Raw genomic sequence first — 15,501 nt, forward strand, 5'->3', positions numbered from 1 at the left:
ATAATATTCTCCGTGTATTAGGGTTTGGACATGTTTTTGAATCCATTTTTCATATATGGCTGTATCTAGCCTTGGCAGTAGTAGATAGTAGTGATATTGTTGGAATTTGCTTCATTTTTTACATGAGAGAAAAATAAAGAGCTTCCTGTTAGTTAGCTACATGATATGATTTTGTTGACATGGTGATGGTTATTTCATGGAAACACAGGAACAGGTGAGAAAGCGGCCAAATCTTAAATCTGTAAATACCCTCCTTGAGAACAAGATTTAGGTCCATATTTGGCTTAGTGTTCAACTGCAAGCTTTACTGAAATTCACATCAACATGTTATATAATAGTAGAGAGAAAAGAAAAGAAAAAAGAAACCATATGGCAATATATAACATGATCATATTTCCTAAAATGAGAGCAGAACATCAAAATCAACATCTTGATCACCATAGCATTTCATAGAGTGCAAAGACTGGTGATAGAAGTATAATGCTACTTTATCCCTCAGCATCACATTGCAATACTGATGTTGTTATATTCGTAGTTATCACCTCCTTGATAAAAATAAAAATAAAAAGAAAAAATTGGGTTAGGATAACAGATACTTGGATGCAAGTCTCACTTCAACTACCCTTATATAAATATTACAGGCATGTCAAAGGCTACTAAACTGTCACAACGGTCCATCTAATGATAGCCTATGCAATAAGCCCATCATATTGCATGCTTCCCAAAAATATCAGAACAATAACAAAATTCAATCTCCATCCCAGCAAAATGGGGTTGGAGATGGAGCAAAGCTCTTAAATTTAGAAGGGCAGGTATATCCATACAAATACAATAATCATGACAACGTTGAGACTAACACTGTTGTGTTAAGGCAAAATTCCTAGTTACTAGGTAACCCTAGTTGTGATAAAAGTACACGACCTAAAGCAGAATTTTAGTTGGTGATAAACTCCTTTAGATGTACAGACAAAGTATATGCTAGATGACAAGAATATACTAACCTACTCTTATCACTATTAGATCACTATCAAAGATGCTGCTCCATATCCCCCAATAGCACTTCTTCAATATTGATTATTCTTCCTAACCATACATTTCAATCAAGATTCGCCGTCTTAGTACCAGATACTTTTTAGCATACCGAGTATCAATATACAATCCGTACCAGATATCAGTACTAAACAGGTACGGTACGGTATGCCATATACTGTCCGGTTCGTGCCAGTACAGCGTACCATGATTTCAATCAAGAGCCATAAAAACGGTTAAAGTAAGCATTTTTGAGCCTTTAGTAACACTATTTTCTATATATGCATGCTTCCACCCTCATCACATAGTCTCTACTTGGGTTATTGTTGTATATGACCAAACGATTTCCATTTGCTTCATAATCCTTTTCCTGAATCACCATAAATGACTATTTCATTTGCCTCTGACCTCTTTCAGTTTTTACAAGAAATTCACCTTTAGTAGTCTCAGCTGTAATTATTGGCATGCACAAAAGTTGTCTTTCGTCGGCAGGGTTACATAAAGAACAAAGTGAAGACTTCTTCAGTGGGCATCACCATTTGTTTATGGTACAACTAGAACATGAAAACCAATAATTAAACTTCCCTGGGTGCATGCCTCATGCCCCTTTTTGTATCTCATGATCCTCATTTTTTTTCCTTTCAGAAAAGGTTGGGGAGAGCCAAAAATTTATTTCTAGAATGAATCTTGCTAGAAAAATCTGATACTTGTTTCAGCATATTTGTTGCTTCCCTCCCTCTGACATTCTTGCTCTGCTAACAAGTGAAAAATCCATGTCAAAGAACTTAGATTTCTGGCAAAAGTAGTCTCTGAAACCCAAGTTCTGGTTGATTCAAGTTTCAGCAAGCAAATGGCATTCCAGACTGCAATCCAATTCTGAAAAGAATTATTTGGGCTACTGGCGATTCTGATACTAACTATATGCAGGATTGAAGATAATCTACTCCTACATTAAAGTCACTATACAAGAAAATGGGTCTATTTTTTCATCAAAAGAACTAGAGATTCCTCTTCTTTTATTTTCCCCCTTTTTTACTTCAGTTTCCAAGAGGAACAAGTAGTTCATAGTGAGGCATTCAGCCGTCTTCTCACCAAAAAAAAAAAAAAGGAAAGGCATTCAGCTACCTCAACAATCTTCAAACACAAATATTAAAACAGATAGTCATATCACTCACTCATACCAAAGAAATCCACTTTGCCGCATTATGAAAATAAGCATAATTCATATTATTAAGAAGTAGGCATACGCCCTACTTGGCACTAGCCAACTGCTTCCGAAGGGCCTTGGCTGCAGCAACCATGTTGGTAAGTGCAGGCTTGACCTCAGTGTACTTGCGGGTCTTCAGCCCACAGTCAGGGTTAACCCACAGGATGTTGCTCTCGAGCACTGCCAGCATCTTGTTAATTCGGTCTATAATCTCCTCTGCAGATGGGATTCTAGGCGAGTGGATGTCATAAACCCCAGGACCAATACCTGCACCATACTTCACACCCTCACGGAACACAGAGAGGAGCTTCTCATCGGACCGTGAGTTCTCAATGGTGATCACATCAGCATCCATATCAATGATCGAGTGGATGATGTCGTTGAAGTTGGAGTAGCACATGTGGGTGTGAATCTATATAAAGACCCATAGTATTACTGATTCAATAATTGTAATTAAAGTAGTTTGGTGGTTCTTTATCTAAGTATTTGATCTTTATACAAATTAGAAGTAATGGAGGAAGAACCTGAGTTGTATCCTTGACACCGCAGTTGGTGATCCTGAAAGAGTGGACAGCCCAATCAAGATAGAAGGCCTGACCGGACTTGCGGAGGGGCAACCCCTCTCTCAAAGCTGCTTCATCAATTTGGATGACCTGAACTCATTCAAAGAAATAAAAGAATTTGAGGAAAGAGAACTTTCTGACAATAGAACTTCGAACAAGAAACAAACATAAACCTGAATGCCAGCAGCTTCCAAGTCTTCAACTTCTTTTTTGATAGCAAGGGCAATCTGATAGCAAGTCTCAAATCTAATAGATAGCATGCACTAAGTTAACACACGAGTGGCGGAAGTGCAGCAAAATAAATTAAGGTATTAAGAGCTCCACTAAGGAGTTTTAATGGGTATAAAGGAAGTTGCCCTGACCTTGGTTGGTCATTTCTCACAAAGGACCAGTTCAGGATTGTGACTGGACCCGTCAGCATTCCTTTCATGGGGCGTGAAGTCATGCTCTGGGCCATTGAGGACCAGAATACAGTCATGGCCTTAGGACGGCTCACATCACCATAGATGATGGGTGGCTTAACACATCGTGAACCATAAGATTGCACCCAACCGTTAACTGTGAATGCAAAACCAGATAACTGCTCCCCAAAGTATTCAACCATATCATTCCTCTGGAAAGTAAGATCAAGTTATGATCCATGCTTATCATACAAAAAATTAAGCAAAATAGTTCTCAAAGCTGCATGTAAATATGTTGGTGATTCCATGTGATGTAAAATTGAGAATTAATAGGGATTCATACATAACATCAGAGTAAAAGCAATTTAAGCTCACCTCAGGCTCTCCATGAACCAGGACATCAATGTCAAGCTCCTCCTGCAGTTTGACAACGTTGTTGATTTCCTCTTTGATCGCATTCACATACTCCTCTTCAGATATCCTGCAACCAGTCATAACGATCAGAATAGCAGAAATTATTGATATATTAACTCTTATTTACTAATGGCATGAAATTGTTAGAGAAAGAGTTTGCTCTTCGAAAAAACAAAGTTCGAGAGAACCCACTTGTTTGCCTTGTATTCACGGCGCACTCTTCGGAGATCCATTGTCTGAGGGAATGAACCAATAGTTGTGGTAGGAAGGATTGGAAGGTTAAGCTTCTTCTGTTGAGCATCCAGTCTGGCACTAACATCTGTAGCTCGGCGATGATCAGATCCCTTCAGAGCAGCAGCCTGAAGATCCAACACAATAACTGAAATAGTAAGAAACACCTCTTTTCCAACAGAAGTGAGATGCAGATGATCAGGAACTCACAGCCTTTTGAACTTCTTCATTGGTCACCCTAGGTGATGATTTTCTTGAAGCCTGAGCAGCAGCATTTGCTGAGAAGACGGCCTAGAAATGGCAACGAATGGTTAAAACACTATGAGAGTAAATTAAACAGCCCATATATGCATAGAAAGATTCTACAAAATTATGAAAATGAAACTAGCATAATTGTGCTCTAGATATATCGAACAAGTCTTGTATTAAAGGGTAGTTGTGAGAGACCATACCTCATCCTTGTGACCAGCCAATGCCTTTGCCAGCGCATTCACTTCAACCACCTTTTGTGCAGCAAAAGCCAGCCACGACTTGATTTCACCATCCAACTTTGTCTCATTTACGAGATCAACAGCAGTGTGCATGAGTGAGCAAGAAGTAGACGTCACAAGCTTGTCTGCAGAGAAAGCAGCAAAAAATAATCATCAGAAGACTTGATATGTAATGTAAGATGTCAGAATATATAATTAGACAACCTTTGCCTACAATAGCCTCCAGAGCATTAAGTGTACTCAGGGAGGAAGCTAGATCATTAGCCCAAATGTTCCTCCCGTCCACAACTCCAGCAAAAAGATATTTGCCAGAAGGGAAACCTGCACTTTTTATTAAGTCAAGAGTGTTGGTTCCACGGACAAGATCAAAACCGAAACCTGATATGCCGTTTAAGGTAGTGATAGTCCTGGAATAGATAAAAGTATGGTCAATAATTTTTAATCATATTATACATTATTGTTCATTGAACAAAATTATGAGAACAGACTAACTTGTATGCCTCAGCAGGAACATCAGCAAAGTAGGTTTCAACTAGCACATTCAAACCAGAGAATGATGATTCCAGTTCTAAGTAGGCTTTAGTAAATGCTTCCAGTTGGTGAGCATCAAGATCCATTACAAGGGTCGGCTCATCGAATTGGATCCATGAAGCACCTGCTGCCTTCAATTCCGCAATAACTTCCCTGTGCAATGATTATATCATCAGTACATATTATTGGATGATGCAGTAGAGAGTATGGAAGCCTAAAAATGGCCTTGAAGCATGTTGAACATTACTTATAGACAGGCAGGACATTTCCCAGAAGTGAGAGAGTAGCAAAGGATTTTTCAACGCCTTTCGCTGGCTTAGAGAGCAGCAAATATGTCACAGGTCCTATGAGCACTGGAACTGTATCGATTCCTAGCTGCATTAGAGGGGAAAAATGAATGCTGGATATTCAACAAGCACATAAAAGTGCTTAATTATCATAATTCTGACTGGCACATTCCCAGGAAAACGAACAAGTATCACTAGATAAAAGCATTAAATATTCATCGAGCAGATTCAGGTGCAAGTGCGAAAAAGTGGATCTATCAAAATAATTTGCAATGAGTAATACTTAGGAAGCAGGTCCACAGGCAAGGTTTTTACATTGCTTTCAGAGCAGGTGTGTTGTCATTAGTAGAAGTTTCCAGCTATTAAGAATAATTTTGCCAAACTATGAATACCAAATTAAAAAACATGTTTTTTCTAAGCTCTAACTGTAGTAAATTACTGCAGGAAACCATTTATACAATCATGTTTTGTGCATGTTCAGAAGTAGCAAGCTCAACAAAATGATGCATCTCCAGTCTCCACCATGTTGCACCAAATGAACACAAACACACTGTGATACAATTCTTATATAAGCTACTAATACAACTCGCAATTTCTAATGGCAATATCACTACTTCTTATCAAACATAAATTTGCCGGCCACAGGAAAATCAAAGATTGAAGTTTTGAATTTCAATGTCAAACACATGCCACAAAGCCTTAGTCCAAAACATGTGGACATTTACTATTGTTTAAAATAAGAAAAGTGCTTTGTATACACTGATGTGAAGGTGAAGCCACCTAAACACTGCACAAACCAAAAAAACCACTATCTAGTGGACCCGCCTCAAATACGAGCAGAGCCAACATACCAAGGAGGTTTCCTGTGGTTTCAAGGTTTGTGGGCATAGGTAGTATTCAACTACATGCATGTGTATAGCACCATTGGTCAGACTATTATGGTCATGATGACTGAAACCAAAAATTAGTAATTGAAAATTAGGAAGTACCAAAAAAAATAGCAGCAGTTAAAAAAATGTCAGACAATAAAATGTTGATAATTTATGGCTTCTTATTGTGTTACTCGTCATTCAAGTTAGTACAGATTAATATCTTGAATTGAAAAAAACTGTTTATCAATTGAAACAATAATCAGCCGCTAACAGTATAAATAATTGGTGCAATGACCAACCAAGTCACAAGTAGGTGCTAGACTTATATATTTCATGAAATTAAAAAGCTAGAAAAGAATCCTTGGTTTCCTTTTTCATCAGCTTACCCTCAGGGGGGAAAGAAACAGTAAACTCAACACACAACAGAACAAAAGGAAAGAGGAAAAAAAATCCAACATCAAAAAGAAGCAAAAGAGTTGTCTACACAATTCAAACCATAAAATTTCCAATAGAATATTTTTTAATGTGGAACAAATAAAAGAATACTTGACAGAATGTCATTCAACCTGAAACAAATATCAAAACCATTAGGAACAGAGATTTATCAGCAACGATTAAAAAAAAAACTTATTCAGAAGCATACCGCCTTCGCCTCCTTGTACTCAGACACGGCTTTGTGAGAAGCATATGTGAACTTTGAATCTGGGGCCAATTCAGGGACAATGTAATGGCTGGATTAACATAGGACAAAGAAATGAGTCATGAAGAATTCAAGCTAGGTAAAACAAAATGAGCAGCCAGAGGCTTAAGATAGGTCAGATGACTTACTAGTTAGTGTCGAACCACTTGGTCATCTCCATGGCAGGTACTGAAGCATTTCCTCTGGCCATAGAGAAGTATATGTCAAAACCAATCTCTCCACCACTCCATCCATATCTTTGAGGAACAGCACCAAGCATTGCTGTTGTATCAAGCATTTGATCATAGCATGAAAAAGTGTTGCTCGGGATGTACTTGATCCCAGCATCAGCCATCTGCTTCCAAATGGAACGCCTGAGATCTGCAGCAACTTTCTGCAAATTATCAGCACTGCTCTTCCCATCCCAAAAGGATTCCAGAGCAAACTTCAGCTCTCTCTTGGGCCCTATCCGAGGATATCCAACAATGTGTGATGCCATTTTTCTGGTCATGTAGATGGAAACAAAGATCATATTAATTCTTAAAGTAAAGACACGCAAAGATAGACTAAATGTAATAGATTATCTTCTACATTATAAAGTAGCTATCATTATAATCAGCTGGGTAACTCGAGTGTGGCATGCCAAGGAGTGGATAAGATAGTCAAGGAGACATATCCTGATTGAGAAGTTTACTTTCAAATGCTCAGCAGCAGACAAGATGAAAAAAGACATTTTTGTAACCAAAACGAACAAAGTATTTGCACCAAAAACAGAAAGAAATAAAATAAGAAAATATGCAAAATGGAAAACAAAAGATATATCACATTTGAAAAAGAACAGTTTACTGATTAGAAGAATACAGAAGTTGGCTTTACAAGGCTTATGAAATGAAACGTAAAAGGAAAAGCTGAGCCTTTGGTTCAAAATACACAAGGGGGCTCATAGTTCTATTGTGATGAAAAGGATAACCAAAATAAGCAAAGTGAGGTTCTTCTACCAGTAAGAAAGAAAACAGGAACGATGCTAAGTAGAAATCAAGCACAGTAGCCAAACTGAGGACACCCTGTGACTAAATCTGAGGGTTAGGTATAGATACGCATGGAGATGAGAAAACGAACACATAGTTGGATTTGTTCCAAATAATAGATCAAAATGCACTGTCCGGTAAACACAACGGGTCCTCTGATCTATTAGATAAATGAAGTTAATGAATGCCAAACAAAGTTGTGGAACAGGGTCCTAATAGTTAGATCTGTAGCTGTGAAGAGAGTCCCAAATCATACTCCATGCCATATGTACAAGATAGAAAACTTAGATCTATAACCATAAGATAGAATTATCGCACCAGATCCAGCAGAAGATCAAAATCTCCACATAAATTTAGCAAACAGAGAATATCTAAAGAAAAAAGAATGACAGCTTATGAAGTAAGGATTCAGATCTCCACCAAAAATATCACATATTAACACAAAAGCACCTTGATTTACACCCACAAAAAAAAAGTGAAGTAAGAAAGTGAAAAAGAAACGAGGCAAAATGAAAAGCAGAGACCAGTTGTAGATCAGCAAGGTAGCAAACCAACCCACATAAGATTGAGAGAAAAAACCAGTAAAAAGAAAAAGAAAAAAAAAACTTAGAAAAGATCCAGCAAGACCCCATTTCCTCGGAAAGACAAAGGGCAACTTTTTTATCGTGGATTAAATAAACTGGCAAAAAAGATTAAAATTCGAGAAATGTAGCAGAGGACAGCTATAAATCAGCAAACTACCCAATATACCAAAGCAAAATCAAGAAAAAAAAAATCAAAAATGGGAACTTTAGATCAAATCGAGCAACAGTCAATTTCCCCGGAGATAAAAGAACGACTTTTCATCGGAGAATAAACTAGCACAAAAGATTAACAGCTAAGAAGTGTAGCAGAGAACAATAGATGCCAAACTCACGAATACAAAACTAAGAAAAACAATAATAAATAATAGAACTTTAGATCAGATCTTGCAAGATCCGATCCCTCGACACAGAGAGAGAGAGAGAGAGAGCAAAGGGAAGAACAAATTTACCAAAAAAAAAACGGAGGGGAACAAATCCGAAAGCGAGGAGAAAGGGCGTACCTCAGGGAATGATGGAAGGGGTCCCGAAGAAGAGGCGGAGGAGAGGAAAGGACGAGGAGAGAAGAGAAAGGCGAGAGAAGTGTCGAAAGACGCGCGACGAGAGGGAGAGAGTTTGGGGGCATTTATAGGGAGAGAAGAAAGAATGGTTAAAGAATCTGGTGGGTCTCATAAAATGCTTTATAGTTTATGCCCCATTACCGAGTTAAAAAATATCAAACGCAACAAATTGTTTGACAAATCCAACTTTACCACCAATAGAAGTTCGTTCTTCTGATGGGGACCACATCCCAATGAGCTTTCGATTGGAGCGTTTGTGTGTGGTAGGAATTTTTTTTCCGTTAATGACGGGAAGCATTAAGAAAATTAGAAAGTGGGGACGAGGAGGACGAATGGGAAGAGGTGGTGGGTCAACGGGAGCGGTGGGAGGCTGCCATCTTGGACGGTATGCCGGTCATGTTACTTCCAAGCTACATTTTCATACCTACCTTGGTTGACATTGTGCGAATGCTCCAATTTTCATGCGACGATTTAGGGCTTCTCTCGAAGAGTTGGTGGGTTGAGAGAATGTGCGATCGAAGATGAAGCAGGCAACCACGGGATCAAAACCCGGTGGTAAAGGAGGCTTGAACTCTACTTGAGTTGTTCGAGTTCGAAACGCGTGGGCGTCGATTAAATCAGGGGACCGCATGCCCCACACCCGGATGGCTCTGTATGGATATGCTTTCCTTCCATCAGTACTAAGGTGGCGCTGGGGTGACGTACTCACATGTGGATGACCCAGTAGGATTTTCCACGAGTTGAGAAGAGTACGCGGAAACTTGCGAATCGCATCGAACATTTTCTGATGGAAGGGGCCCAGTCGGGGCTGCTACGTGGGTGGGGTTCTACCCCTCCCCCTCCCCTCCTATTTTTAACCACAAAAAAAAGAGAGAGAGATTGGCGAGGAGTGCCCACCCTCGGGGGTGACTGTGACCAACCCATCGTGGACAGAGGTGGCGAAGAGGCTTCCTCGGCAGGCGGCGTGGACCAATCACTGAATCTCGGACGAGGACCTGGTGGCTCTACAGAGGTGTTTCACCGAAGCTCTAGAGCTACCGCCGGAGAGAGTGGTGAAGGCTAGGGAAGCTTGGATGTCCATGGCAGTTGCTGTGCATAGCTTAGGGAGGCCCGTTCGGTGGAGTGGGTTGCCAGGGAGATGCGGCTGAAGGGGAAGCTCGACTATGAGATCAAGACATTCCTGATGGTAGAGCAATACCACACCCTCTGCTTCAAGTGTGAGGCGGACCAGCAAGCAGCAATGGAGAACGGGCAATGGGTGGTTAGCCGACCAGCTTCTCACCATGGAGAGGTGGCAGCCGGACTTCGTCCTCGAGCTCAAAGAGGTGAACCGAGTGGTGGTGTGGCTCCGACTCCCACAGCACCCGCTCGAGTACTGGGAGAAGGAGTCTGTTCTGGAGATTACAGTTGCGACGGGCGGGCCGATCGCGGTGGATGGCTTCACCGACCAACTTCTGAAACTAGGCTCGCGAGGGTGAAGGTGGAGCTAGATGCCAGATCCCCCCTCAGGCCTGGAGTCTTCATCAAGGGTTTATCTGAGAAATTCTGGCAGGCTTTCATCCATGAAAACCTGCTAGATTTTTGCTACAAATGTGCCCGGATCGGACATGGGGGAGGTGCCTGCGACTTCACTTCCCCGGTGTCGATTGGGGCGGAGGGAGTGGGGACTCAGATGGAACCGAAACCCATGGTGATGGAAACTGCCCCGGAGACTTCGGGACAGCCAACAGAATCCGGCAGCCAAGGGCTGCCAAGGAGGTGAGGTTGCCGAGCAAGATGACTGAGATGCCATCCAAGTTTACAATAGGGTCGGCTTCCATGCGGCCGGGACTGAGGCTCCGTTTGAAAACTTGGAATTGAGGAAAAAGAAATGGAATGGAAGGAAAAGTTAAAAATTATGATGTTTGAGAGTTTTTTAGTGGAGGAAAAGAAAAAGAAAAGGAGGGAATAGGAGGGAATAGGAGGAAAAATTTTGGGCTCCAATTCTCTCCTTTATTTCCTCCCATAAGTGGGAGGATTTGGAGAGAAAAGACTTGAAACTTAATAAATTTTTTATAATACCTATTTTACTCTTAAATTAAAAAAGAAGTACCAAATTAAAAAGACAAATATATCCTAGGGCATCTTTTATTTTAATCTTTTATATGTCATCTCTATCTCCATATACCCATCTGCTGCACCTCTACGGAGCTCCATCTCCACAGTTGCACTTTCTTAGAGGAGCAACGGTTGTTAAGCTTCAAAGATAAGCTTATTCTCTCAATAGAAAAAAATAAAAGAATTATTTTTTCGTTAACTTGTTTTTGGATGTGATCTATTGTCTGATTTATAGCTTTTGGATCTGTGATGATTATATGGCCGTGGATGTGATAAAGGCATCTCTTTTACTTGTTTTGGATATGATTTGTTGTCTTCTGATTTATGGGGTTTGGATCTATGATGATTGTATTGCGGTAGATTTGATAAAGACGACTCTTTTACTTGTTTTTGGATGTGATTTGTTATTTTATGATTTTTCGTTTATTTGTTTGTTTCTTCTTTCGTTATTCGTTTTCTTTACTTTTTTTTCCTGCTCGTTTTTTTTGCGGTGGTAGGTGTTGATCTCTTCAAGCTGTTTTGGATCTGTTAAAAAGAAAAGTATGTTTCCTACATCATTTATTTTTAAAAAAATGAAGGATAAGATCTATTTTTTGAACCAGATTTTGGTTGTTATCCTTGAATCTTTATGGATCTACTCGATGTCATCTAGATCACGGTTCTGGTTTTTGGTTTCTATTTCAAGATCGAAGGTCCTGATTTTTTGAGTGGATCCACATGTTTCTTTGTCCCGTTTTTAATGAATTATAATTGTTCTTGCTGCTAAGCTCTGTTTTATTTGATTTTTTTTTGCAATCGTACTATAATAATGAATTTGATAATTTTGATAATGAAGTTGATATGATGTCCATGGACCCGCCATTTCAAGCACTTTCTTAAAGTAAAGCATCCTCAAAAGGAAAAAAAAGAAAGTCTATAGAAGAGAATGATGAACCATTTGAAGGTATAAAACATGCAATTACAGAAGTTGCTAATGCCCTCAAAGTAGGAAATGCTATTCTTGAGAAAGAAAATTATGTTTGGGAGAAAGGTCGAGCACATGTATATTCGGAGGAAGAAATTTTTAATGAATTGTTGGGCATTGGAATGGAGGGTGATTTACTTAATGAAGCATACCTTTTTCTCACTAAACATCAAAAAAAGGTATAACCTCTTAGCCCATTATCAAAAGTCTATATTAGTAGTAATAAGAAGCAATGACTAATTTCTTTAGATAGCATTGAATGAACCTCTTATTTTACTTTGTACTTATTTCAGGTGTGGCTGGGTAGTGGTTACTTCCTCTACAGTGAAATTGAACATTTTGTAGGCTGCTTTGATGTATTTTTTGTGGGCAAGTTTTATTAGTTAAGCATTCTCATTTTGAACAAGTTATTTTAGAAAAGTTGTAAAAACTAAAAAAACCGATATGCTTGTTTGCTTATTTAATTGTATGGATCTCGTATATTTATTTGATTGTATAGATATCCAGTCTTGCTCATTGGGTTACTTTAATCAAATTTATCAAACAGACATTAGTATAGCTAGAATAAATAGAGGAAATGAAATTTTGACTCTTTGGGTGTGGACCCAATCCGATCCGACCTGATTTCCTAGTGGGTTGGGTCTGGGTCTAAAATTAGGACCCGAACAAGGATCCAGGTTAGGTCGAGGTCACTCATGATCCGAAACGACCCGATCCATTTGCATCTCTATTCATAAGCATGCCCCTTTTATAATAAGGGTATTTTATTAAAAGTGTTAAAAAGGTATGCTTTCTTTTCTCTCCAAACTCTCAAACAAGAGGAAGGAAAGTACTTTCTCTTTCCTCCTAAAACTTTCAAACAAAAGGAGAGGAAAGTCTATACTATTCCGTTCTTTTCTTTTTCCTCCTCATTAAAGTTTTCCTTTCTTTTCTTTTCTCTCCAAAACTCCCAAACGGAGGGTGAGTGCACAGGGGGTAAGGCCGAACTCACCGGAGTCTCCGCCGAATGTGGAGGGTTGGCAGAATCCATCCAAGGTCGCACGGAGGAGATCGCCGGAGAAGGGTGACTCGATCGGCGACTCGGGAGCTTCAGGAGTAGCAGGTCAACCCTAACTGAGAACCAAGTCAAACGTCAGGCTGGGATGCATTGCAGGTCAAGCCCATCATGCTGGCCAACAGGATCGAATGGAGAAGGCACGGATGGAAGTGCTGAGGGTAGGGCCGTTAACGGGCCGAGCTACTCGGGCTCGGGCTCGGTTCGTTAAACGAGCTCGAGCCTGAGCTCAAAATGAGGCCCGTTTAAATCCGAGCTCGAGCTCGAGCAGCTTACGAGCCCAAACGAGCTCGTGACTTAACACGACCACATGAGTTCGGAATTCGGCGGTCGAGATCATTTGGAAACCCTGCATCCAACGGGCCAAGGCCCTCCTCTTCAGCTCTTCTAGTCTCGTGAGGGCGGCGGCGCAGAAGGGAGCATCGAGGAAGATGGGCTAGACAACGTCGAGGTGGTGGAGGGAGACTAGCGGGGCCATGGGGTGGGCAGCGAGGAGGCCGAGCAGATCGTCGTGGACATCAAACTGGTGGAAGCTCAGGGAGCAGGTAAGGGAAATGCCGAGCTCGGCTATGCATGCCTGAATGCGGTCGTCCCTGCCATAGAAGGCCGGGGAGCAGTGGAGGCAGCAGTCCTGCACGCGGCAGAGGGCAGCGGCTGATGGCAAACCCGCCGCCACCGTAGGCCTTGACGTAGGAGAAGTAGATGTTCTAAAGGTGGTTTTTGGAGACAGAGCCGATGTAGTAGGGCTGGCGGTGGTCGAACTGGGAGAGGACGCGGACGAGGTTGTCGAGGACAAAGACGGTGTCGTCGTCGCCCATGACGAACCACCGGATGTTGTTCAAGCCGAGGTAGTAGGTCTCGGAGACGATGCGGGAGATGCAGATGGCTGAGCGGCTGCCCTGCTGGTGGGTGCAGGGGAAGCGGGCGGTGTCGCCGGAGAGCTTGAGGGCGAGGAGGCCGGCGGCGGAGGCGGAGTTGCTAAACTCCATCACCGACTTGTCGAGCCAGACAATGCCCCGCATCTGGCGGGGGCACCCCCAGAGCTTGATGTAGTCCTTGCGCTTGTCCTAGAGACTGGCGGAGGCCGCGATCCTGAAAACTACGTGCTGGAGCCCCGCGGCCGCCGCGGCTCGGGCAGCTGTCCTGGTGGTGGTGGTGGTGGCCGAGGGGGTAGTATGGATGAAGAGATTAAAGGAGGAAAAGTGGAGGACCGAATCAGCGACAACGAAGGAGGTGGTGGTGGTGGTGGAGCAGGGAAGTTGGCGGTGAGCAAGGGAAGAGGAGGGAGGAGGTTGAGAGTATAGAGGAAGTAGATGAGGGAGATAGAGAGGAGGAGGCAGATCATGAACCCGAGCCTGAGCCCGACCCTTGAGCTCGTAATTGAAACGAGCTTTACGAGCTCGAGCCCAATACAAGGCTTGGTACCGAGCCCGAGACTGAGCTTCTGTGAAACAAGCCTAGGCTTGGGCTCGGCTCGGCTCGTTAACAGGCCTAGCTGAGGGCGGAGCTCGCTTTGGGCCTGGGACTGTTGAAGAGGGCCAGAAGCCCGGCCAGGACACGCGCGGAAGCTGGGTCGGGTTGGGCCGCCAGAAGCCCAAGGCCCCATCTTCTTCCTCATCCATGGTGAAGGGGAGTCGAAGGCGACGAAGAGGCACCAATGGCACAAGGGTCCACATGCCGATTCCTCCCTCCGAGACAGCGATCGCACGGCCGTCCCGTGCCGACGATGCGGGAGAAGGGGTAGCTCCGCAAGTGGCGAAGAGCAGACCGTTGTTGGGGCCTCGATGACGATGCCCCCTTTGGCGGCTGGGATGGAGGCCCCAACACTGGCAAAGAAGGCCGCGGCCGGAGGAGAGGCAGCGGTGGAGCCGAGCGGGGGAAGAGGAGGCGACGAGACAGAAGAGCAGGGGAAGATTGAGTGGGGGCAACCAGGACCGTCCGCGACCAACTTGAGAGGGACGACACCGTGGACCTCGGCGACAACACCTTCTCCAGCGGCGAGGGAGGTGGTTCTCACGCCAACAAGCTTGGCCCCAAGGACCATAGCTCCGGTGGACCAAACTAGGAGGAGGGGAAGAGGAGAGGGTTTGGATGAACAGGGCAAGAAGGAAATGGGGCATTCTGGAACTCTCTGGGCTAACATAGTACGTAATGTGGATGGCCTCATGGGCCCTTAGCCCATCAACTCAAGTTGACCTTGCAAGACGTTGTATGTGGGCAAGTCGTTTGAGTGAGGGGAAGCTAGGCCCGTGGAAGTGGGCCATGACACCCTCCAGGATGCGAAACGAAAATCTTGCTGTGGAATTGCCGAGGGCCATAAGCTCTCTTTCGCTCCATCCTTTTGCAGGCTAGTCCATTTGCACAATCTGGAGGTATGTGTCTTTTTTGAAACCTAGCTCTCGGAAAGGAGTTTTCAACGAGCCAGGCAGGCCTTGCCAAGATCTTGGGGGTCCTATGCAGTAGAATCCAAGGATTGTCAGGTGGTATTATTGCAACCTGGAGACAAGGATGT

General features: G+C 42.7%; 1 protein-coding gene and 1 pseudogene across 1 annotated transcript; both read right to left on the bottom strand.

Annotated features, from left to right (window-relative positions):
* Window positions 1-1,995: 1,995 nt before the first annotated feature.
* On the bottom strand, window positions 1,996-8,972 carry LOC103719921 (5-methyltetrahydropteroyltriglutamate--homocysteine methyltransferase 2-like). Its single transcript, XM_008809404.4, has 14 exons — window positions 8,818-8,972; window positions 6,855-7,208; window positions 6,670-6,757; window positions 5,115-5,242; window positions 4,829-5,020; window positions 4,541-4,743; window positions 4,298-4,461; window positions 4,056-4,136; window positions 3,807-3,973; window positions 3,576-3,681; window positions 3,162-3,412; window positions 2,973-3,045; window positions 2,761-2,889; window positions 1,996-2,648 (listed from the first exon to the last, which is right to left on the bottom strand). The coding sequence occupies exons 1-14, from the start codon at window positions 8,937-8,939 to the stop codon at window positions 2,280-2,282; spliced, it is 2,427 nt and encodes an 808-aa protein (XP_008807626.2). The 5' UTR covers window positions 8,940-8,972; the 3' UTR covers window positions 1,996-2,279.
* A 2,029-nt stretch (window positions 8,973-11,001) lies between these two features.
* On the bottom strand, window positions 11,002-15,033 carry LOC103719937 (annotated as a pseudogene).
* Between the last annotated feature and the right edge of the window lie 468 nt (window positions 15,034-15,501).

The sequence above is a fragment of the Phoenix dactylifera genome, unplaced genomic scaffold (assembly GCF_009389715.1).
Source record: "Phoenix dactylifera cultivar Barhee BC4 unplaced genomic scaffold, palm_55x_up_171113_PBpolish2nd_filt_p 000447F, whole genome shotgun sequence".
NCBI classification, from domain to species: Eukaryota; Viridiplantae; Streptophyta; class Magnoliopsida; order Arecales; family Arecaceae; genus Phoenix; species Phoenix dactylifera.